Source organism: Saccostrea echinata, unplaced genomic scaffold (genome assembly GCF_033153115.1).
Source record: "Saccostrea echinata isolate AGI-Se365-2 ecotype Australia unplaced genomic scaffold, CSIRO_AGI_Sech_v1 ptg000010l, whole genome shotgun sequence".
NCBI classification, from domain to species: Eukaryota; Metazoa; Mollusca; class Bivalvia; order Ostreida; family Ostreidae; genus Saccostrea; species Saccostrea echinata.
This window is the reverse complement of record NW_026889759.1, coordinates 14,254,988-14,269,251: the sequence shown is the minus strand read 5'-3', so window position 1 is coordinate 14,269,251 and position 14,264 is coordinate 14,254,988. Positions and strand designations below refer to the sequence as shown.

The 14,264-nt window shown below is 36.1% G+C and overlaps 1 protein-coding gene across 1 annotated transcript in view; it reads right to left on the bottom strand.

The window, feature by feature from the left end:
* The window catches only part of LOC133184462 (uncharacterized), a 74,083-nt gene that overhangs the window by 29,671 nt on the left and 30,148 nt on the right, over positions 1-14,264 (bottom strand). The window contains exons 64-92 of the mRNA XM_061319552.1: positions 14,146-14,199; positions 13,753-13,935; positions 13,238-13,555; positions 12,799-13,119; positions 12,452-12,595; positions 12,094-12,285; positions 11,854-11,988; positions 11,478-11,663; positions 11,183-11,329; positions 10,846-11,037; positions 8,025-8,159; positions 7,671-7,856; positions 7,260-7,397; positions 6,878-7,066; positions 6,573-6,704; positions 5,956-6,141; positions 5,685-5,825; positions 5,403-5,594; positions 5,024-5,155; positions 4,699-4,887; positions 4,388-4,519; positions 3,965-4,153; positions 3,724-3,852; positions 3,324-3,509; positions 3,079-3,225; positions 2,687-2,878; positions 1,093-1,419; positions 705-836; positions 342-518 (exon numbers count right to left, since the gene is read on the bottom strand). Of these exons, the coding sequence (XP_061175536.1) occupies positions 342-518; positions 705-836; positions 1,093-1,419; positions 2,687-2,878; positions 3,079-3,225; positions 3,324-3,509; positions 3,724-3,852; positions 3,965-4,153; positions 4,388-4,519; positions 4,699-4,887; positions 5,024-5,155; positions 5,403-5,594; positions 5,685-5,825; positions 5,956-6,141; positions 6,573-6,704; positions 6,878-7,066; positions 7,260-7,397; positions 7,671-7,856; positions 8,025-8,159; positions 10,846-11,037; positions 11,183-11,329; positions 11,478-11,663; positions 11,854-11,988; positions 12,094-12,285; positions 12,452-12,595; positions 12,799-13,119; positions 13,238-13,555; positions 13,753-13,935; positions 14,146-14,199 (5,103 nt within the window). The remainder of the gene's footprint in view (positions 1-341; positions 519-704; positions 837-1,092; positions 1,420-2,686; positions 2,879-3,078; positions 3,226-3,323; positions 3,510-3,723; positions 3,853-3,964; positions 4,154-4,387; positions 4,520-4,698; positions 4,888-5,023; positions 5,156-5,402; positions 5,595-5,684; positions 5,826-5,955; positions 6,142-6,572; positions 6,705-6,877; positions 7,067-7,259; positions 7,398-7,670; positions 7,857-8,024; positions 8,160-10,845; positions 11,038-11,182; positions 11,330-11,477; positions 11,664-11,853; positions 11,989-12,093; positions 12,286-12,451; positions 12,596-12,798; positions 13,120-13,237; positions 13,556-13,752; positions 13,936-14,145; positions 14,200-14,264) is intronic.

The following is a 14,264-nucleotide window of genomic DNA, read 5'->3' as shown; positions in this document are numbered from 1 at the left end:
ACCGGGATTTTACAGTGAAGTATACGATTTTATTTAATTGATATAATGTATATATTGAAAGTCTCTTTCCCCAAAAAATCTTTTATGAGTATCTATACAGACTATGCTTGAAGACTTTAGCTATAATATAACAATGCTCTGATTTGAAAAGGTAAAATTCTGCATTTAAAAAGGGGCGAGAAAGCAGTGTTATGAAGATTCATTCTTTCAAACTTGTTTCATTTGGTGCAGTCCATAGTGCACTCATTTGACTAAAATTGTTTGGTAAAAAAACTCTGAGACATATTCAAGATTTAAAATAGCAGGTTCATACAAAAATAACATGTACAGAAGATGCTTACCCCTGGTTGTGCTAAGGTAGTGATGACATTTCGGTTGACTTCCAGATTCTCGCTGATGATGGTAGCATAGGAAGGCAGGGAAAATGCCAGTGTGCCCTGAGATCTGATTACATTGACCTCAACATAAGTAAATGTGCTTCTCTGGGGAGTTCCTTGATCATAAGCCTCTACACGGATCTGATGGGAAGAATATCAGTGTTAACATTCCATACTATTAGGAAATTTGCATAATTCTTTCTCAACAAAGCATGAAAATAATTATTTCTAACACAGAGGTATTAAACTCTTTTGCATACATCTTTATCATCTTTAATTTTATTTTGGAGGAAGGGGGGGGGGGGGTAAAGTATCTAAAATTTTTACCCTGTAGAAATTCACTCCAGTATTTTGAACCGAGGCAGAAAGTGTGATGACACAGGTTTCAAAGTTGATGAAGAAGAGACTTGGTGCATTGCCATCTCCTACAATCCTGCATCTCACAACATTCTCTGGACTCTGCAACAATTGTTCAGTAAGGGCATAAGACTTTTTATTCATGCCTGACATTAAGGCATGCACTTAATCTTCATGAAAGTAAAAAACAGTTTTTATAATATTTTCCTATTCTGTGTTTGCAAAATTCTCATATATCATTTACATGTCCAACAAATCTACAATTAAGAAAAAAAATTATAAAATTGCAATTTTTTCAGAATCTATTACTGCTCTGAGAACACTACATAAACTTTTACAGCCAAAATGAAATTCTTACGGAATTATCTGCATCAGTAGCATTAAGGTCTGTGATGAAGGTTCCAACAGGAACAGTTTCTCGAATGGAGACCTGGATGAAGTTAACATTGGAAAACACAGGAGAGAAGAGATTTCTCAGGACGTTGATGAGGACAGTTGCTGTAGCACTGCGTGAGGGGAAACCTCCATCACTGGCCACAACTCTAGCTACATAGGTAGACACACGATCAGTGGTCAAGTCCAAATTAGTCTTCAATCGGATCAAACCAGTGTTTGGTTCCACAGTGAAAAAGGTTGGTGTACTGTCATCTCCAATCAGGGAGTAAGTGATCGTATTAAATGGTGCCTGTGGGAGGTAAAGAAAACCATGATTTAATGTATCTTACTGAATTCTGCTTCTATACACTGTTATTTTGATATGATTACTTCAAACTAGTGTTGTCATATCGGACGATTTTTAGTAACCTGTTACTCGCTTACTTTTCCGATCGAGTAACCGGTTATTCGGATAGATTTTCTTTAGACCTAAAACATTTTTGTACGTGACTTATATATACTTCAGTAGTAAGTATAATAAACATTCCATGTAACATCGTTACACTTTGTATATTTATTTCATAATTTGTATAACGGTACGTGTACATACAAAACACAAATGCACTGCATATGAATTTTATTTATAATTACAAACACACATCTAAAGAAATTCATTCTAGAATACCCGTAATAAATGATTGTTTTGCGGGATGTCCTTTTCATAACTGGTTTCAGAGTTAAATTCAGTTTAAAGTGGTTTAGCATATTTGTTGTCACATCCATGTATGTTAATTCCATTTCACATATTTTATACCTCACGGTCGTAATTTCAGTTATTCTTTCAAAATATTTCAATGTTTTTTTTATTTTTGTGGCGGCATCTTCTTTAATCTTGAACTGTGGCAAGCATAAGTTTATGTGAGGTAATTATAATTAACTCAAGTCCTCAACACTTTTATACCCCTTGGCAATCAAAACAATCAATTAGATAAACTGTGAAATACTAATCGAAACAGACCAATTTGTAAAATGCTAGATCGAGACTGACGTTGAATAACGGTAAATAAAATTGGGACTTTATTAACAAAATACATTTTATCCTACTGATTTACAAGGTAAAATACATTATTTTCGAGTAACCGAGTAGCAGTTTTAATAACCGATACTCACATCATTTGACAGTTAACCGGGTACTCGTTGACAACACTACTTCAAACACGTTTTATCTTCTCTCTATGACTTTTGTACCAAGTACAGTATTTATACATTTAACTTAAACTTCTCTTATTTTTATTTGATTACTTCAAACACTTGTTTTATCTTCATCCTATGACTTTTGTACCAGGTGCAGTATTTATCCATTTAACTAATTAGCTTCTCTCATTATCAAAACTTTCAAGGGCATCAGGAATTGATATTAACCTTTACATTAGCAAATCGTGTGTTCAATTTAAGCATTCAAAATCTGCTAAGATACATGTAATTGACGTTTTCCAGCAAAGATAAAGTATATTTCAACAATAAAGATCCATCATGTTCTAACAGTAATTTTCACAAGTCTGTCAATTATCACCTACATTTGTATCTTGGTCGATGGCTGAGGTCTGGAAAATGGAGGAACCTCCGCTCACTGTCTCTGCTATGTTAGTAGAATAAGGAGTGTTGATGAACTGGGGTGGGAAATTGTTTCTGATGACATTAATAAAAACATCAGCAGCATTAGACGAGTTCCTCCTGGGAGTTCCAAGGTCATTGGCAAACACCTTGAACTGTTGAAAAAAAGATTAAAAATCTTACTGAAATATAACATCTAGACTAAGAGTGATTTTTTTAAATCTTCCAAAACAACTACATGTACTTTCTATATAATCAATGATTAAGCCAAGTAAAAAACTGGCATGTTTATTAAATTCACTAAAATCTGAAACTTCTTTTAATAATATTTATAGTTATAAAATGTATGACTTACACTAAAAGAGTTAAGATTTTGATTTCCCAATGTTATGTTGAACACCGAGCGACGGAGCATTACATCTCCAGTTATGGAGTCAACTAAGAAGTAGGTTGTGATGGTGGCATCTGATCCCAGGTAATACCTCACAACATTATGGGGAGACTAGTAAAATAAAGAATCCAATGAATATGAAGTACCAACAGAAATGGTTTTAAAACAATTCCACTGAAAAAAAAAGGTTTTTCATCTCAAAAACTTACCGTAGTGTCAGCATCTAGAGCGGTAACCTTGACAATGGGGACACCTACTGCTTGAGTGTCAAGAATAGTCTGGGAATACTGAGTTGGAGCGAAAGAGGGTGCAAACAAGTTACGGTTGACGTATACAGTAACTGTGGTGACATCAGACAGGCGAGGATTACCTCCATCTTGGACAAGGACACGAATCTGTCAATCAAATGAACATGGTTAAGATCAAAACTCAATAATCTTCTTTTACATATACAGGAATCATCTGTTGTTTGTTTGCTTGCTTTGTTCTCCTTTCAGAATTTTTAACTCATTTTGGGATAGCTATTAAATTATACACATATGTGTTGATTTATGAAATAGGCTGCTGTAGGTGTGCTGATTATCAGATAGATGTCGATGGATAACTCACATTATATACATCAGTGTTGATAGATGGAATAGACTGCCTTAGATTGATCACACCTGCATTGTTGATGGTGAAGTAAGTTGGAGCTGCATCATCACCAATAATACTGTATTCCAACTGGTTGAATGGATTCTAAAAAGAAAAAAAAAAATTTTGTATAATTTTTTCTGCTTTAATTAATAATCGGAGCACACATACTCTGTAAAATACACACTTCAGATGTCATAGCTCAGTGTTGACTTACTGTTGTGTCAGCATCGGTGGCTGTAACTGTGATGATGGATTGGAAGGTTCCCTGGTTCTGACTGATTGTTGTGCTGTAGGGTTCGTTAATGAATATTGGTGGATTCTGGTTACGTAGGATGTTCACAATCAACAGGGCCTGAACACTACCTAATGATGGGAAACCTTGATCTCGGGCCAAGAGGCTCACCTACAACAGGCATTTAAAAGTTTATGTGAAATTGAGAAATAAACATGAATATACATTGGATATTTAAACATTTCTAAAAAGTAACTATATTGTTCAATATTATTTTTTAATATGAACATTTTTTATTCTATTTTTCTATTTACAAACTACTCTGTATCAATGCTTTCATTTTTTATTTTGATTTTACATGACTGTATGCAAAACTGATGTAATATGAGAAGAAAGTCAACTCACGTTATACTGGTTGACATTGTTGCCAAGGACATTTGTTCGTAGATAAACCTGACCAGTTTGATCGTTGACTGTAAACAAATCACTGTTCAGAGTCTGGGACACAACCTGATACCTTACAATGTTGTTAGGGGACTGAAAAATAAACATTAAATTAATAGATCAATTTTCAGCAATTCTTATAAACCCTGACAAAAATCCAAAGCAAATCTGTTATATATGTGCATGTAATTCTAAAGAAACAGGATGAAGAGTTGATAGCTACATGTACAATGCTAAATCTATCCTGACAGTGTTAAGTAATAGGTATTTACAGAAGTGTCTGAATCCACAGCTGTCACAGTGTAGACAGGCTGCAGTATATTGTGGGTCTCTAGGATGGTGGTGGTGTACACAGCTGATGGAATCCACTGTGGTGCAAACTCATTCCTACGGACAGAGACTGTCAATACATTGTAGGTTTCACAAGGCGGTGATCCACCATCTCGTGCTCGTACTCTCAACTGAAAATAGAACATAATCAATTTTTCAGGATGTTTAAATCTTAGTTTAGGAAAGTATCCACATATCAGTATGGTATAGTAAACCCAAAGTTGGAAAGTACAAAGTCATTTCATGTAACTGATAGAATTAACTCACTTTATATTGAACACCCGAGTCTGAGAATAGACCAGTCTGGAGAGTCACAAAACCTTGGTTAGGATCAATTCTGAAGTAGATTGGGGCATTGTCATCTCCAATGAGGTCATAAGTAATGGCTCTGAAAGAGGGCTGTAAGAAAATATCGACATAGAAAAAGTTAAAAGGAATACAAACGATAGCAGAATAATTACCTTGGTAAAGGAATCTGCATTTACAATGTATTTGTATGATAAACAATAATTATAAAGAAAATTAAAATGGAAATCAGTCTTGAGACAAAAATAATCTTTTCCCTTTAAAACAACAACAGAAACACATTTGATATTGATGCCCCCCCCCCCCCCCAGTGTTCAGAGAGTAGAGTACATGTACATACATCAGTGTCCAGGTCATTAGCAGACACATTGTAGATCCTGCTTCCAATACCAGTGCTCTGGCTGATGGTAATGTTGGATGGAAGGTTGTTAAACACTGGACAATTCAAGTTCCTCAAGATGTTGATGCGGACAGTGGCTTGCTGGGAGCTGACGCGGTTAGGGACTCCCTGATCAGTGGCTTGCACTGTCATCTATTACATCAAAATAAGAGGCAATACTACACATCTGCATACTTCCACTTCATTTCATTGTGAAACTGAGCAAAATGTATTTATACTTACAGTATACTGGTTGATGTTCCTGTTAGAGACAGTAGTGAGGGCCTTCTTAACAGAGACTCCTCCATCAATAGAGTTGATCTGGAAGAACTCCAGGGCTGCAGTATTACCTGTGGCAGAATACCTAACCACATTATGTGGACTCTGTAAGAATAACAATAAAATTAGAAAAATGTACACCTGAAATGACCGAGTTTATCTAAATGAAAATCTTTTTTAAGTTCTTCACTTCTGAAATTACTTAGAAGTTATTACAATAATTAAGGTAACACACCCTAGCATCAGCATCAGTGGCATTCACGTAGATAAAAGGAACACCGAGGGCAGCATTCTCATTTATAGTCACTTCATAATTCAAGGGAGAGAACACAGGTGAGAAGAGGTTTCTCTGTACTAGAACATCAATGGTGGCTGTGGCTGACAGAGAGGGTAATCCTCCATCATATGCAAGGACTCGGATCTACACAGGTAGAATGGATAGAAAGTATTAATCAACAATGAAAGTATAACAATATGTCCATGTGCTTTCCTCACTTAGCAAAATTAATTTCCAAAATAAATATTACAGAACATTGGTTTAGAGAATAATTTCAAAATTACATAATAAAATACCAAAATAACTAAGAATATCAACTAAAGACTTATTAAAAAAAAAAAAAAAAAAAAAAAAAAAAAAAAGGAAAAAGAAGAAAACTAATAACACTTTCCATGCACCATTTATTTTTAAAAAAATACTTTCAACAATTCTCATTCACTACTGTGCATGTATTTATAGTTTTTGAAATGTTCCAATAAAACGTCAGCTTCCTGAACATTGATTTTTTTTTTTTATATATCTTACATATAATTCATAGATACAAGTAAAAGTACACATTTCAAACTATTTGATACCTTGTAATTTGATGTGGTGTCAAAGTTCACACTGGATTTCAAGGTTACATTTCCAAAGTTCTCATCCATATTGAAAAAAGTGGTGGCCGAGTCATCTCCAATGATTTGATATTTAACCACATTAAAAGGCACCTGTAATTTCATATTAATTTAGATTTCAGTAAACTAAAAACCTACCAATAACAAAATACATGTAGCAAATATAAATTTTAGCAATATTATTAACTTAAGTAAATGTATAAAATGAACAGTACGAAACAACAAAATTGTAACAAATCACAATAATATGATTAAAAAACCAATACCTGGACATCAGCATCTGTAGTAGTTACTCTGTATACTAAGCGTCCAATATTAGATGTCTCTTCTATTTGTGTAGTGTAGGGCAGATTCAAAAACACTGGAGGATTGTTGTTCCTCACCACGAAAATGGACACCTCAATGGGAGTGCTAGACAACTGAGGGGTTCCTAAATCTCTAGCTGTTACCCTCATCTGCGGGAAAAATTTGTATTTTCAATCAATTATTTTTCTATGGATTATAAATATTTATATTTAATACACTTTTTGATAACTGATAATGTTGCATGTATTTCTACAAATCAGTTTTGAAGCATCAACAGTAGTGTGACAGATAAACAAAAAACAGTTTAAAATGTAGTAGAAATTTTAGTAACAGGAAACTCACATTGAAGACTTGTGCCCTGCAGGGGTCATACAGAAGTGAACGTCTCAGTGCCAGGTCTCCTGTGACTTCATTCACCAAGAAGCATTCCAGATCCTCAGCATCAGCTGTGATGTAGTATCGGACTGTGTTGTGTGGTGGCTAAAATACAAGTCAATGTAAGGTACAGCACAATATACAAGAAATAGCATATAAAAGCCAATTATTAAAAAAACATACTTCTAAAATAATAAATACTTCATATTTTTCATTTGCATTTTGCCTGCTAAAACAGTTTGTGAAAGTGATATAAATGATCTTTTTCTTACATTTTGAAAGGAAAAAAAACAGCTTTTTGGGTATCTGAAGAATTCAGGTTTATTTGTACATGTAAGATCAGGGTGATCAATAGGCTCTCAGTACATATGCACTTACCAGTGGGTCAGCATCTGTGGCGTTAACAGTAAGAATGACTGTTCCCAAGCTCAGACTCTCCACAACTGTCTGACTATAGTTGGGCACACGCCAGGTTGGAGCCTGGAAGTTCTGCCTCATTGTCACAATCACCACTGATGTGTTGAACCGGAATGGTACACCACCGTCTCTGGCACGGACACGAATCTAGAGAAACATAAGTGTATAAGCCAGAACCAGAATTGTACAAACTCATATATTTATAATCCTGACAATTTAAAACCATTATGACGATTTAGTCAAATATTACATAAATATTAATAATAATTACCAGTAGTAGTTTAATACCAAATCTTTAGCAGCACTATTACTTACCCTATATTCCTCTACATTTTGTTCTGTAAGGGACCTTGCAATGCTTATTCTTCCAGAGCCAGGGTTAATGGAGAAGTAGCTTGGTGCAGAATCATCTCCGATAATGTCATAAGTGATTTGTCCAAAGGGTGTAGTCTAAAAAAATATATAAAATTATTAAAAAATCAATTATCAATGATGATTAATAATTATCAATGTAATATTTAAAGACTCTATCAATATGAAACATTATTCATCCAATTCTTATAAAGTTCTAAAAATTGATACCGAAATATCTGTTCAGCATTAATTGGAGGTTATTTTGCTACAAGATCCTCATAACAAGAGGCCCAGGGGCCACATCGCTCACCTGAGCACTATGGCTAGGAAAAAGCAGAAATCACTTCAATCTTGAAAGGTTAAAAAGTTTAAATATAAAAGTGGTTGGGGGGGGGGGGGGTATGAATTGAACAAATTTGAATCTACATTATCTGAGGATGCTTCCATTTAAATATGACCAATCATGGCTTTGCTGTTCTTGAGTAGAAGATTTTTAAAGATTTAACCTATGTATTCCTATGTTAAACTTTGATCACCCATTGTGGCCCTACCCGACCCCCAGGGGTCATGTTTGAACAAACTTGAATGTACACTATCTAAGAATGCTTCCATATAAATATGACCAATCATGGCTTTGCTATTCTTAACAAATATTTTTTTTTAAAGATTTTTACTATGTGTTCCTATGTAAAACTTTGATCGCCCATTGTGGCCCCACCCGACCCCCGGGGGTCATGATATTCGAACAAATTTGTATGTACACTATCTGAGGATGCTACCATATAAATATGACCAATCATGGCTCTGCTATTCTTAACAAATAGTTTTTTTTAAAGATTTTTACTATGTGTTCCTATGTAAAATTTGATCGCCCATTGTGGACCCACCCGACCCCCGGGGGTCATGATTTGAACAAATTTGAATGTACACTATCTGAGGATGCTTCCATGTAAATCTGACCAATCATGGCTTTGCTGTTCTTGACAAGAAGATTTTTGAAGATTTTCCCATATATTCCTATGTAAAACTTTGATCGCCCATTGGGGACCCACCCGACCCCCGGGGGTCATGATTTGAACAAATTTGAATGTACACTATCTGAGGATGCTTCCATGTAAATCTGACCAATCATGGCTTTGCTGTTCTTGAGAAGAAGATTTTTGAAGATTTTCCCATATATTCCCATGTAAAACTTTGATCGCCCATTGTGGACCCACCCGACCCCCGGGGGTCATGATTTGAACAAATTTGAATGTACACTATCTGAGGATGCTTCCATGTAAATCTGACCAATCATGGCTTTGCTGTTCTTGACAAGAAGATTTTTGAAGATTTTCCCATATATTCCTATGTAAAACTTTGATCGCCCATTGCGGCCCCACCCGACCCCCGGGGGTCATGAGTTGAAGAAACTTGAATCTAAACTACCTGAGGATGCTACCATATAAATATGTCCAATCATGGCTTTGTTGTTCTTGAGAAGAAGATTTTTAAAGATTTTTTCCTATATATTCCTATGTAAAACTTTGATCGCCCATTGTGGCCCCACCCGACCCCCGGGGGTCATGATTTGAACAAACTTGAATCTACACTACCTGAGGATGCTTCCATGTAAATATGACCAATTATGGCTTTGCTGTTCTTGACAAGAAGATTTTTAAAGATTTTTCCTATATATTCCTATGTAAAACTTTGATCGCCCATTGTGGCCCCACCCGACCCCCAGGGGTCATGATTTGAACAAACTTGAATCTACACTACCTGAGGATGCTTCCATGTAAATATGACCAATTATGGCTTTGCTGTTCTTGAGAAGAAGATTTTTAAAGATTTTTCCTATATATTCCTATGTAAAACTTTGATCGCCCATTGTGGCCCCACCCGAACCCCGGGGGTCATGATTTGAATAAACTTGAATCTACACTACCTGAGGATGCTTCCAAGTAAATATGACCAATCTTGGCTTTGCTGTTCTTGAGAAGAAGATTTTTGAAGATTTTCCCATGTATTCCTATGTAAAACTTTGATCGCCCATTGTGGCCCCACCCGACCCCCGGGGGTCATGATTTGAAGAAACTTGAATCTACACTACCTGAGGATGCTACCATATAAATATGACCAATTATGGCTTTGCTGTTCTTGACAAGAAGATTTTTAAAGATTTTTCCTGTATATTTCCTATGTAAAACTTTGATCGCCCATTGTGGCCCCACCCTACCCCCGGGGGTCATGATTTGAAGAAACTTGAATCTACACTACCTGAGGATGCTACCATATAAATATGACCAATTATGGCTTTGCTGTTCTTGAGAAGAAGATTTTTAAAGATTTTTCCTGTATATTTCCTATGTAAAACTTTGATCGCCCATTGCGGCCCCACCCTACCCCCGGGGGTCATGATTTGAAGAAACTTGAATCTACACTACCTGAGGATGCTTCCACATAAGTTTCATGTTTTCAAGCACAGTGGTTCTTGAGAAGAAGATTTTTTAATGATGCCATTAATTTTTCACAAATTCTTAATTATCTCCCCTTGGAAGAAGGCGTGGCCCTTCATTTGAACAAACTTGAATCCTCTTTACCCAAGGATACTTTGTGGCAAGTTTGGTTGAAATTGGCCCAGTGGTTCTTGAGAAGAAGTCGAAAATGTGAAAAGTTTACAGACGGACAGACGGACAGACAGACGGACAGACGGACAGACGGACTACAGACAAAATGTGATCAGAAAAGCTCACTTGAGCCTTCGGCTCAGGTGAGCTAAAAACTTATGAAATAAACTTACTGGACTGTCATTGTCTCTGGCTGTAACATCAATGATGCTGGTGGCAATACCAATGTTACTACCCAGATCAACCCTGTAGGGCTCATTGATGAAGTATGGAGTGAACTGATTACGTAAAACATTGATTGTCACATAGGAGAAGACAGAGGCAGATCTCTGGGGTGTTCCATTGTCATTAACTGATACAACAGCCTAATAAATATAAACAAGTCAATTTATAAAACTGCAGAAAAAATGCATGTTCAGTTTCTTCTTTAAAACAAAAATATTGCTTCTACATTAAACATGTCTGAAAAATATAAATGTAAGTTCCGAGGAACAAAATGTAAATAATTACCACAAAGTTGTTGTTGGGTGTAAGAGTTAGGGACTTTTTGACATAGATCCAGCCAGCACTTGGGTTAATGTCAAAGTACTCCCTAGTCAGGGCAGACCCTGTGTTCAAAGAATCTACCAAACTGTAAGTCAGGGTGTTGTATGGAGCCTGAAAAAAAGTTTTTAAAATACTTTACAGATTTGAATTATTAAACACACTAGTGGGAAGGTACAATGTATTGGCACATAAAAATTGCAGGATAGAAAGGAAAGCAGTCTCAGTCTGCAATACATATATATAAGCCTGTAAGACTTACACTTATATCATTGTCTCTGGCCTGGATCTGTATGATGGATTCTCCGAGGTTCTGCGTCTCGAAGATACTGACAGTGTAGTTCTGCTGAAGAAGCTCAGGAGCATTCAGATTTCTGGTCACAGTTATCAGAACTGTGGAAGTTGCACTTCTTTGTGGGGTGCCACCATCTTGTGCAAGAACTCGTACCTGTTTAATATAATTCTCACTATGTAGCTCACAGATACACAGTAAAAATGTTAATTCTCTCTCTCTCTGGACAACTTACAAGTTTCTATCACTTATATGGATAAAATTTTAATCCAACATTTTATTTAATAAACATATTAAAAGTTCATGTATTATTTGCAAACCTGAGTAGCTGTTTATTATAACTTACAGTGTATAATGTGTTGGAGTCAGAGAAAAGACTTTGTGAAGATGTGGCAATGACACCAGATGATGGATTGATACTAAACAAACTAGGTGCCCTGTCATCTCCAATAATAGAATAACTGATCACATTGAATGGGCTCTAAAGGAGATAAAGAAAACATTATCGTATTTTAAAGTAATAAAAAACTCAAGCCATAATCAGATTAAAAATACAATTTTACTTAAGACTCCATTGAAGACCTACCCTTGTGTCAGCATCTGTAGCATTAACATTGTACACACTGGAGCCAGCAGCGACAGTGAAAGGCAGACTGGTGGCATAAGGAGTGTTTATAAAGACCGGTGGGAACTGATTACGAATCACATTGATTGTAACTGTAGCTGGTAAAGAAGCAGACCTGGGTGAGCTCCCTTGATCTGTGGCTTGTACATTGAACTAAAACAGTGAAGATCAACATCAAAAAAATATAAAGAAGACATGCCATTTTACACTTCAAGTACATGCATGTCTACTAAAAGATTATTCTATATAGTCTCATGCTCTTGTTCTGCATACTTTTTTTTAATCAAATATTTACTGAACACAAAACAGTTAAACTTACAATATACTGGTTGTTGTTGACTGCCACATCCAGGTTGAGCGGTACTCTGACAGTAACCCAGCCTGTCACACTATCCACCGTGAAGTATGTAGAAGCCACGGAGTTGATGTTGGACATTGTGAACCGAACAACATTGTAAGGAGACTGAAAACAAAAAAAACACATCCATCTTAAGACATATCTTCAAGACATTAATTTATACTATTACAAGATAGATAACATTTATATTGTTCACAACATTCAAAACCTATAAAAGCCTTGCTTGCACAACCAAAAAATTGATAGTTATTAAAATTTTTAAGATGACACAGGTGACTGAATGACTCATGTGTCCTAAAAGTACTCACACTTCTGTCAGCATCTGTGGCAGTTACGCGTAGAATGCTGGTTCCAACTTGCAAGGTCTCCAGAACTGTTTCTTCATAGCTCGAGGGGTTAAACACAGGAGAGTTCAAGTTTCTCTGAATGTTGATTGTGGCGATTGCTGTAGCACTGCGAGGGGGTGATCCACCATCAAAAGCCACAATTCTGCCCTGGTAACTGTCACGGATTTCAGCTGTTAGGGATGCCCTGACATTTATCTGACCAGTGTTTGAATTCAGAGTGAAGTATGATGGCATGGTGTCATCTCCAATCAGTGAGTATGTGATGTTTGAGAAAACGGTGTTCTGAAATACATATTGTTTCAAAATGAAATACTATGCTTATATGAAACAAAGAACAATTTCAGTTTTTGTAACTAAAGTCGTTATTAGATATTGTGCGTATTTACGTGTATAGATTTACCTGGTCCTGATCTGATGCGGTGACTCTGAGGACACTTGTACCGATCGGGGTAGTCTCTTGAATCGTTGTAATGTATGGTGTATTGATAAAGAATGGATCAAACTGATTCCTAAGGATCTGAATGCTGACAATGGCGGGAGTGTTACTTGAGCGAGCAGGAATACCATTGTCTGTCACAGTAAAAGTCATCTGTATCGAGTTCACCTGAGTCTGGGTCAGCATCCTAGCTACTGTGATCAAACCAGTGTCAAAGTTCACATAGAAAAAGTCTTCTAATCCAGTCGGGGTAATGGAAAGCCTTGCATATCGCAAATTGTGCTGTAACAAATGAAGTCAGCATTACTGCGATATACATGTACATGTACTTAAATCTTTTTACCAATTTACTCTCAATGGGATTCTACTCTAGACATTTTAATCAGAGAATATAATGAACACATGTATTTGTGAAAATAAAATATTCAATACTTTCTAAAAATTATTTAGACTGAAATGATTCATTTAATTATACATACTCCATCGGCATCAGTGGCTGATAGTTGAACCAGGCTACTGCCGGGAGCCAGCGTCTCCTCAATGGTTCTACTATAGCTGGCTGGATTGAATACTGGGGCATTAGGATTCCTGTTGACAGTGATGGTCACATTCTCATGGGCAAACTGTGCTGGGGCACCTGTATCATAGGCTCGGACACCAAGCTAAAACATAAAAGTTATATTTTTTTTTTACAGATCTCCTCAAGACGAGGTATCATAGGCTCTGACAGCAAGCTAAATCACAAAAGAATTTAGTTTTTATTTTAATCTTCTTTGGAAAAAATATCTAAAAAGCATACTCACAACATAAGTGGTGGTGACATCCAAACTGAAATCATTACGAATGACAACTCTTCCAGTGGTTCTCTCCACATCAAAATAAGCAGGGGCAGACAAGTACCCATCCACTTCATAAACAATTGATCCCTAAAAACAGAGAGAAGATTTTATTTTTCATACATTTGACATGCAGGTATGCTGAAAATTGTTAG